Raw genomic sequence first — 10720 nt, 5'->3', positions numbered from 1 at the left:
CCTTTATTTTAGGACATCTACAAGACCCCCCCCATGACCTTTATATCCTATTTCAAGTGCTTTATTCACATTTTTGTTTTGTTTTTCCCTTTTATATTGTGATTAATACAAGGTATCACTTTTTGTATGATTGGCAGAATAAATACTTTTGCTTATATGTATTGCCTTTTTGTGTCCACTTTGACTGTGTAGCCCCATAGAAGTCTATTATATGAGGGAATTAGTGCACCCACGCTATCTGAAATGCAGATGTTTGTTCCATAGTCTATTGGTCTATATATTCAAAATGTCTTTGGACTCTTGTAATATGAGCAAAAAAAAAATTGACACAATATTGATTGCTCTACAGCAATATCAGTGCACAATAGTGCTAATATTTTTTGCATTCCACTTATAATCTAGAAGCCTGTGTTTTACTGCACATGAGCTACAACTGATAGTGTTATGTTACTATTATTTTATGACCATGTCATTAAAGATTATAACTTCTTGTGATCTAGCTGATAGTCTTTAAAGGCATGTTAGAAAACAGAGATGTGCAGGCCAGAAAATATTGTTTTGTACTAAATTTTAATTTTGGATATTTAAAGGGACACTGAACCCAAATTTTTTCTTTCGAGATTCAAATAGAGCATGCAATTTTAAGCAACTTTCTAATTTACTCCTATTATCAAATTTTCTTCATTCTTTTGGTATCTTTATTTGAAATGCAAGAATGTAAGTTTAAATGCCGGCCCATTTTTGGTGAACAACCTGGGCTGTTCTTGCTGATTGGTGGATAAATTCACCCACCAATAAACAAGTGCTGTTCAGAGTATCTTTACACTGATAACGAGAACACTGCTAAACGGCCGATTGGCCATGAATCTGTAGGGGGCGGCATTGCACAAGCAATTCTGGTGAACTGCTTGTGCAATGTTAAATGAAGACAGCGTATGTTATCGGCATTCAGTGATGTATGTCGGACATGATACGCTACAGTGTATCATGTCGGACAGACATTGATAAATCTGCCCCTTTGTCTTAATAGCAATAGAAATGTTTTGGGTTTCATCCCTTTAATAACGCAAATAATCAAGTTCTGCCTAGAATATGTATTATAACTTTGGATTTTATAATATACATCGTAAATGTTTGTTTAGCAGTGTTCTCATTATCAGTGTACAGATACTTAATAGCATTATACAGTGCAGCATGGTCATTGACAGTGTATGGATACTTAAAGGGACACTGTAGCCAAAAAAATTTTTTTGTGATTCAGATAGAGCATGCAATTTTAAGCAACTTTCTAATTTACTCCTATTATCAAATTGTCTTCATTTTCTTATGTTTATTTGAAAAGCAAGAATGTAAGTTTAGATGCCGGCCCATTTTAGGTGAACAACCTGGTTTGTCCTTGCAGATTGGACAGCACCTTTAAAAAAGTGCTGTTCATGGTCCTGAACCCACAATTTGCTGGCTCCTTAGCTGAGATGCCTTCTTTTCAAATAAAGATTGCAAGAGAATGAAGAAAAATTGATAATAGAAGTAAATTAGAAAGTTGCTTACAATTACATGCTCTATCTGAATCATGACAGAAAAAATTTGGGTTCAGTGTCCCTTTAATATCATTACACAGTGCAGCAACTTAAAGGGACAGTTTACTCAAAAATTTTCTCCCCTTTAATTTGTTCCCAATGATCCACTTTACCTGCTGGAGTGTATTAAATTGTTTACAAGTAGCTCCTTTACCCTTATATTGGCATTTAAAATTGTTAATTTAGCATGTGGTATCCCCACCTATTCTGAAAGTTTGTGGCCGCGCGTACCAGCTATAGATAAGCTTTGTAAATACAGCCAGCAGAAGAAATTACACTCACAGTGTGATAAAGCAGAGATAAGGTAATAAAATGTTGATTTTCCATTGTTCTCTCAAAGTATTGGTGATTGTTTTAAGGACAGATATAAGATAAAGAAGCAGGTATATGTGCACAATGTGATACAGTAATGAGATCTGATTATACCTACAAGCTCAACCTATTTTATTAGGCTGTGGCTTCAAAACACAAAATCAGAGCTTTAATATACAGAAATAAACCTTAAAAAGCTAATTTTCATACATTTTTTACTCTGCAGTTGGTAAAAAAAGCAATTGTAAACACATTAAGGGAAAAACTATTTTACAGTATACTGTCCCTTTAATCATCAGTATCTCACCATCAGTATTATACAGAGCAATATGCTCTTCAGCATCTAAACAGGACAGCATGTTCTTTATCACTGCAAATATACTATAATTATATAGCAAAGTTTTCATTATCCACGTATTGAAACTATTATACAGTGCAGTGTACATGTCAGCGTAGTAATACATATGTGTGTACATAATTATATAGATTGTATTCTCTCTAGGGAGCAGAATGCTGTAATCAGTCTGTCCTAAATCTATCACACCTGTCTTGTTTTTATTTATTGTATACACTCTGTATAGCACTGCACAATCTGTTTGTGCATTCAAAATAACATGGTGATAATAATAATAATAATATAGTGTAATGTGTTAACTATCATTACAGATACTAATTATCATTCAACAGTGCAGCATGTTCATTACCAGCATATTGTGATACTCAGTATCATTATACAAAGCAGTAACTTCTACTACCATTGTAAAGATAATCATCAGTATTGTACAATGCAGACGCCTCATTAAAGGGACATGCGGGTCAAAATTAAAATGCATATAGAAGAATTACATCTTTGAATAGAAACATATTTGCAATATAGAGGTATTGGCAAAATGTATTCTAGTAAGAGTTATCACTGTTTGAGTGTTAACATTTTTCTCTGCATGTGTATGCGAAGCATAGCTAGATATTCTCAGTGCACCAGCATTTTAAATAATGCAGCTGCTCAAAGCACCAGTGGGGCTTGTATCATGTAAAAAAAAAATAACAAAATGAGTCATTACCAGATCGTTCAAGCCCCTAAGGTTCTCTGAGTGATTTGTTTAAAATGCTGGTACACAGTGCATACTTAATTACACTTTTATTAGAAGCATTTTTGCTAATACATGTATATTACAAACATGCTTCTATTCAAAGCTTAAATGCACCCATGCAGATTCCAATTTTGGCTGGAATGTCCCTTTAACAGTTCACATGTGCTTAGCAGATTTATATAGTGCAGGCTGCTCGTTATTATATAATTACTGTATATAGTGCAGGGTATTAATTATTAATGTGGTGCTATTCAATATCTGCATATGTATTACTTGTGCAGTATGGTCATTATCTGTGGACATTGATAAAAGTAGGAAATGAGAGGGAGGATGAGATATTAGGGCATATTTATCAAGCTCCGTACGGAGCTTGATGCCCCGTGTTTCTGGTGAGGCTTCAGAAGTTCAGAAGTTATGAAGCAGCGGTCTAAAGATAATAATACGATCGGGTTGATTGACACACCTTGCTAGCAGCCGATTGGCTGTGAATCTGCAGGGTGTGGTATTGCATCCGTGGTTCACAAGAACTGCTGGTGCAATGATAAATGCAGAGAGCGTATGCTGTCGGCATTTATCGATGTGCAGAGGACATCATATGCTACATCGTATCATGTCCGCTCGCACTATAATAAATTGACCCCATAGTGGAAATTAAAATGTTTGGCTTTGAGACATAAGGCTGGAGCACTGGGAATGATGAATAAGACAAGCGGAATAAAGAATGTGTGGAGTTACATCAGAAAGGTGCATCAGATAAGCTGGAAACAAGCATGGTAGAAAAAGAAACCGGCTAATGTGTATTTAAAGGGCCACTGTAAGTAAATATTTTCTATGCCTGTTACTAACTACCCCAAATACGCTTTTTATCAATAGCATTTCATTAACATATCTCTACCGTATGTCAGAAATCTTGTCTGCAAATGTAATTGTTTTCCAAACCCACTCCGTGGGTATCCTTTGCTCTGTACCAATCCGTTTACAATACCTAGGTTTCAAAATGGCGCTTTAAACACAAAGTTATTGGTTTAAGTATTTTGAACATGCAGTGCTGAAAATAGTGGGCAGGATAACGTGACATCATTGACGAATAAAAGATATAACTTTTAGAACGTTATGAAACTTCGTTTTGGAGAAAATATAGGTCAGTAGGTTTTAATTAATGTTTATTAACTTTAATATGTTAGTTGTTTAGCTTAAAAATTATAACAGAAAGTAATCCTTTAATAGAAGAAATAGGATTACTATTTTTTGTGGAGTTGTTTAGAGTTAGTTTGTTAATGAAAATATGTTCCTCTATTTCCTATGGGCTTAAACTTAAAGGGACATGAAACACAATTTTTTTTTCTTTCATCATTATTATAGCTGCTGATTGGTGACTGCACATATATTCCTCTTTTCATAGGCTCATCTGATGTGTTCAGATAGCGCCCAACAAAGGATACCAAGAGAATAAAGCACATTTGATAATCGAAGTAAATTGGGTAGTTATTGAAAGTTTATGCTCTGCCTTATTTGTGTAAGTAATTTTTTTAATGCAGATTTTTAACTGGAAAAATAGTTATTGTCATATTGATCCCAAAAGAGAATAGTGTTTTAGTAGCCTTTGGTCTCTTGTAATTGACCAACATATTAAAAAAACAAGTGCTGTTTACTACTGTTAAACTACTACATAGTTTATGGCAGTGACTTGCAACCTTTTTTTTTCCGTGGCACACTTTTTTACATTAAAAATTTCTCTTGCACACCACCATCCCAAAATGTTACAAAATGACACATTGTAGCCTAATACAATATATATACACACACACACTGTACTGTGCTGTCATGCCATGCCTCCTACAAACTATACATGACATATTGACACTCATTCACAAACAATCATAATGATTGTCTGTGAATGAATGTCAATGTCATGGTTGTAAATGATGCCTGATGAGCCTGTCACATACCTCCCAATATTTAGAAATTTGAAAGAGGGACACCCCTGCACTGTTGTCAGCCACGGCACACCTGAGGATCTCTCACGGCACACTAGGGTGCCACGGCACACTGGTTGAAAAACACTGGTTTATGGAATACATTGCCTTGATTTATAAATATGTTGGTTCATAACAAGGTATCATAATATACTAAAAACAACTGGCAGTAATATTTCACTGAGGAAGTAATTAAAATCAGACTAAGCTTTACACTTTTTAGTAAAAGTTGGAGCCTTTAATGATTCTGCTTACAGACAGTGCCCGGCGCCTTTTGAAATACATTGAGTGGTAACTAGGCAACTGCTGGAGAGCTGCAAAAGGCAAAATAACATGGTTTCACACATCATGGTATCTAAATTACATTGGCTAAAGATATTTCACACAAAACAATGTAGTCAATTTAAAGAGCAATAGTTTTATATTTTATAGTTTAGTCCACTAGGACATATGACTGGATTCAGAAGTCATGCACAGGGTGAAAGGGTTTTCTATACAGATGTCATGAACCACTCAGTAAAGATCTCGTCTCATGAATTCAACTGAAGAAATGTTGATATCATTCAAGATCTGCACTTTAGTAATAGATGAAAAGTGCTTGAGACGGTGTCTGAACTGCATAATCTTGCATTCATCTACAAACACCTGGAAATGTTCCTGGTCAGAGTAGATTTCAATCTGTAACAAACAGAAAGACAGAATGAGAAAATTAAAGACAACAGATATATTTGTTTATTGTAGAGAGGAATTTTAACAAGAAAACGTCAGCAGAATTTTTGGACTATCAATTTTGTTTGTGACAGAGTTGGCTGCTCTGTATCCCACAAATTGCTTACAAGTATAATATTTTTCAAAGCTTCTGTTCTAGCGATTCTGTCTTATAGAGGATAAATCATTTGCTTATTTTTCAAAAGCAAACACGTTACATCTTAAAGGGACAGCAAGTGTTACCATGTTTAACCCCCTGTGTATGCCTGATCACCTTACATCCAGGTCTTCCTCCCCATGCTTGAATGCATTTTTTTGGTACTTTCTCATTATACAGGATGGCTGAGAGAACAGATTAAATTAATTGGGCAGCTCACTCTAGAGCAGCCACTGTAAAATACTTATGTGAGAACCCCTAATAGGCCAGGTTTTCATTATAGCTGAATTAGAGCACAGGTGAAGTAATCAGCTGATCAGTAAACATGGTCACTTACTTGCTCTCACCCATCAGCTGATTATTTCACCTGTGCTCTAGTTCAGCTATTATTAAAACCTGGCCTATTGGGGGTACTTGAAGACCGCGGTTGAGAAACACTGATGTAAGTCACCGATCACTTCCAGCAAGGTGAGAACCAACCCGGTTGGACTTGTGGTGTCATTTTTTGCAGCAATATGGCAGCTGCAGTGACGTGAGTACAGCATGCACTATTGGAGCCGGGGTTGTGCTGCACAGATTTTTCCATCAGAGAGGGAGCAGTACAACAGATTTCTGCTTAGTGTAGAGGCACCAGGTATAAGCTATCGTTAACTATAAGCTTATGTGAGAATTATGATTATGCCGATTGGCTGCAGGTGCTGCACTTTCCTCAGTTTAGGCTGTTTTTTTTGCTATATGTGTGGCACAAGTTAATCCAGATCTCTTACACAGAGCAGGTACCCCTCACTCTGTGACTCACATGATCTGTTCTTCCAGTTGGCGAATGCTGTCCTGTATAATGGGAAAGAACAATTTTCTTTCCTTCCTTGTGAGGGTGGCCAGTACAGCTGATCTGAGTGCATAATGTTAATTTTATCAGAGCGTGTAAAGTACTTTGTACATTGCAAACAAAGTAGTTTGTGCTATAGTTAGGCTATAGCAAAATTAAATAAATACATACATATTATCTCTGTAACTGTACATTGCAAACAAAGTAGTTTGTGCTATAGTTAGGCTATAGCAAAATTAAATAAATACATACATATTATCTCTGTAACTGTTCAGACCCTCAATGCTAAATCACCAGAACCCCGATCACAATAACCTCTCCAACTACCATAAGCACCTATAATCCACCACTATTAATTCTACACCACCAGACACCTAACACAATTAACTTCCTAACTGCTAAAATCTCTACCACTATTAACACCTAAACCACCAGACTGCAGAGTAATTAACCCATAACTGCTAACATCCCTACAATTGTTAACCTCTCATATATCATAAATCCTGTGACAATAAACCCCCATCCACTAGGACCCAAACTGCTATTAATTGCCATATCCTCCACCATAATAAACCTGTTATCAGCTAAAAAAAAATAGTCATGAAATAATTTAAAATCTTCCTCCACATCCATCTACTTTATATATATATTTGCAAATTTAAAGGGATAATCTACTTGATTAAAATAGTTAATGCCTTTACTACCCATTCCCCAGCTTTGTATAACCAACATTGTTATATTAATATATTTTATAACCTCTAAATATCTGACTGTTTCTAAGCCCCTGCGGGCTGCCTCTTAACTTAGTGCATTTTATTAACTTTTTACAGCCAGACAGTGCTAGTTCATGTGTGCCATATAGATGATATTGTGCTCACTGCTGTGGAGTTATGCATGAACCAGCACTAATTGGCTAAAAAGCTAATTTGTAAAAAGCACTGAGCTAAGGGGACAGTCTGCAGAGGCTTAGATACAAAGTAATCACAGAAGTAAAAAGTGTATTAAAAAAACAGTGTTGATTATGCAAAACTGGGGAATGGGTAATAAAAATTCTGGAGTAGACTGTCTCTTTCACATAGAGAACCAAGCACTGGTAACAAGTTAATCTGAAGCAAATACAAATCAAATTTGTGTATTCAATGTACTTAAACTTGTATTTTGAGACAACCTTGTTTGCATACATTTAGGGAGGTAAATCAATGAGAACTGCAGTGGTACAATTCTTAGAGAATGTGATGACAACTGTGAGAGAACTTTAGATGCTGAAACTGAAACTGTGAGACTGCAAGACTCATTCTACATTGAAAAAGTACAATTTATATTTGTTCTTTGAGTATGATTTCTGCTGTGTACCTGAAAATATAATTTTTAATGTTGTAGTTTGAAATGATACTTTCTTTTTCTTACGACATTACTGTTGTTCCTATGCACTTTTTTTTATAAGTTCTATTGTATATATATATAAAAAAATAAATATATGATTTTTTACATTGTACTTTCATTAGGATTTTTACTTTCTTTTATGGAATTACAATGTTTACTTTTCTTTTCAATTATTAAACTACTTATTTTATTACAAACTATATTGCAATGTATCTCTCCTTCACAAACAGAAATATATAAGTTTCAAACTAAAATTGGCCTTCCAGATTTATTATTACAATTTATTCATATAGCACTGCAAAATTCTGTATGGATAGTTCTTGTATCAGACCTAAATGTTGCCTTTTTCCCAGAAACTACAAAAAGTTAAAAGGTGTTCAGGGGGACTTGAATTGAAAATATACAGTATATATTATACACGCTGTTTGTTTTATCTTTTGTCTCTTCAATAAAGGATGTTATCCTAAAGTGCTGGGAAAACTTATTTGCTATATTTGTATTCAAGGGGCTGCAGGACCCCCTCTGTTCCAGTACACTCAGTGTATTATCTGGATCTATGCTGGCTTCATAGTGCTGTGCCTATCTCTTGTTTATATATATAAATGCTCGTGATTTGTGTCACTGCCCACCAATAAAAAAGTGGATCTTCTGCAGAAAGATATGCACTTCCTTACTTTGTTTATTTCAATATGAGTTTACATAGATCATATGCTCTTTATGTTTTCTATGAAACACTACAATGTAATCCTTTGAGAGTCACCAAGTGGTCACAGTTGGCAGAATTTACCTGGAATGGTTCCTTGGCTTCCAATGGAAAAGTGTCAGAGCGTTCTTCCTGACCCCATCGACCGGTCAAAAAAGAATTGCAGATGATGGCATTCTCAGCAAAACGAGGGTTAAAATGAAACACTTTCTGGTCTTCTGAGTCAGTGAGGAAGTTGATTTCAAAGCTAAAAAGGAAAAATAGGTAAATAAAGAAGTTAAATAGCACTATGATCTTATTATACCCCTAGCGTAATAGCAAATTTTAATCAGTTAGTACCTTTAGTCCTGTAAAAATATTTTATGAATGTGCCTGAAAAAATTTGTGAACATGCAGTATACTTACTCATTTTTACTGGAGCTTGTTTCTCCTTTTATGGTCATGCTCCATCCTGGACAAAATCCTTGTGGATACAATGCTTCAAACTAAAAAATAGAACAAGAATAAAATAACATAAATTGTATACAGGTTTTATGCTATGTGGACAAGCACCTCTAGATATAGGTAATAATAAGCGAAATCCTATGGGGTAGGTTTAACAAATGTCAAGCGGACATGATTCGCTATAGAGAATCATGTCCGCCCGACATCACTAAATGCCAACAGCATACGCTGTCCGCATTTATCATTGCACAAGCATTTCTAGTGAAGTGCTTGTGCAATGCCACTCCTCCGCTAGCTGGAGGTGTCAATCATCCCGATCGTATCAGATCGGGGTGATTTCAGTCCACCACCTAAAAAGTGGCGGAGAGACGTTAAGTCTTACGAACGCTGCTTCTTAACTATTGTTTCAGGCGGACCTGAAACAATGGGCGTAGAAAGCAGCATCCTCTGCTTAATAAATCTACCCCCTGAGTAAGAATCTGAAGTCCAGTTATAAAATCTCTAATACTGATTAAAGATATAGAACATTATAGGGAGATAAACCTCTGAATTCAATCATTTAAAAAAAAAAAAAAAAGAAGCAACTCAGTAGATGAGAATTTGCTGGAATGGAAAGAGAGTAAATAACAAAAATGTAGAAGATCTAAGGAGAATAATGGTGTTTAAGTAGACAACCATGCTGGTAGGTTAAGTAGACAACCATGGTGGTTGGTTAAGTAGACAACCATGGTGGTAGGTTAAGATAGACAACCATGGTGGTAGGTTAAGTAGACAACCATGGTGGTAGGTTAAGATAGACAACCTTGGGTATAAAGGTGAAACTTTGTGATGCAAAAAATAAATTAAAACATCCAAGAGGATGGATAATGTAGGTAGGTGAAATAGATTAGAAGGAAAAATGGTAAAGAACCCATTTGGAATTTAACTCACACAAACTTTAAAAGGACATGAAACCCAATTTGTTTTTCATGATTCAGATAGATTATACATTTTTAAACAACTTTTCAATTTACTTCTGGTATCAACTTTGCTTCATTCTCTTGTTGTGTTTTATTGAAGAAGCAATGCACTCATGGGAGCTAGCTGAACACATTTGTAAGCCAATGAAAATGGGCAAAGGATAGCAAGAAAATGAAGAAAATTAGATAATATAAGTAAATTGGAAAGTTGTTTAAAATCGTATGCTCTATTAGAATCATGAAATACATTTTTTCGGTTTCATGTCCCTTTTATATGTTCAACATCAAAAACTATTGGTTTCTATTACACACATTCACTTCCTAGAATTAATTCTGCTTTCCAGAAATATACAACATAGCACCACCTCTTATTTTTCCTAGACACTTTTACCTTCTACTATTGGACTTAAAGGGGTATAAAACTCAAATATTTTCTTTTGTGATTCAGACAGAGCAAACAATTTAAAAAAAAGTTTCCAATTTACTTCTATTATTAAATTTGCTCCATTTCCATGATGTTCTGTGTTGAAGAGATACCTAGGTAGGCATCTGAAGCACTACATGGCAGGAAATAGGGCTGC

General features: G+C 35.2%; 1 protein-coding gene across 1 annotated transcript; it reads right to left on the bottom strand.

The window, feature by feature from the left end:
- Positions 1-5358: 5358 nt before the first annotated feature.
- Positions 5359-9550, bottom strand: GRIFIN (galectin-related inter-fiber protein). Its single transcript, XM_053694368.1, has 3 exons — positions 9142-9550; positions 8821-8983; positions 5359-5634 (listed from the first exon to the last, which is right to left on the bottom strand). Exons 1-3 carry the CDS (start codon positions 9177-9179, stop codon positions 5470-5472), a joined length of 366 nt encoding a protein of 121 aa, XP_053550343.1. The 5' UTR covers positions 9180-9550; the 3' UTR covers positions 5359-5469.
- Positions 9551-10720: the final 1170 nt, after the last annotated feature.

This window comes from Bombina bombina, chromosome 11 (assembly GCF_027579735.1).
Source record: "Bombina bombina isolate aBomBom1 chromosome 11, aBomBom1.pri, whole genome shotgun sequence".
In the NCBI taxonomy this organism is placed as follows: Eukaryota; Metazoa; Chordata; class Amphibia; order Anura; family Bombinatoridae; genus Bombina; species Bombina bombina.
This window is presented reverse-complemented; position numbering and strand designations above follow the sequence as displayed.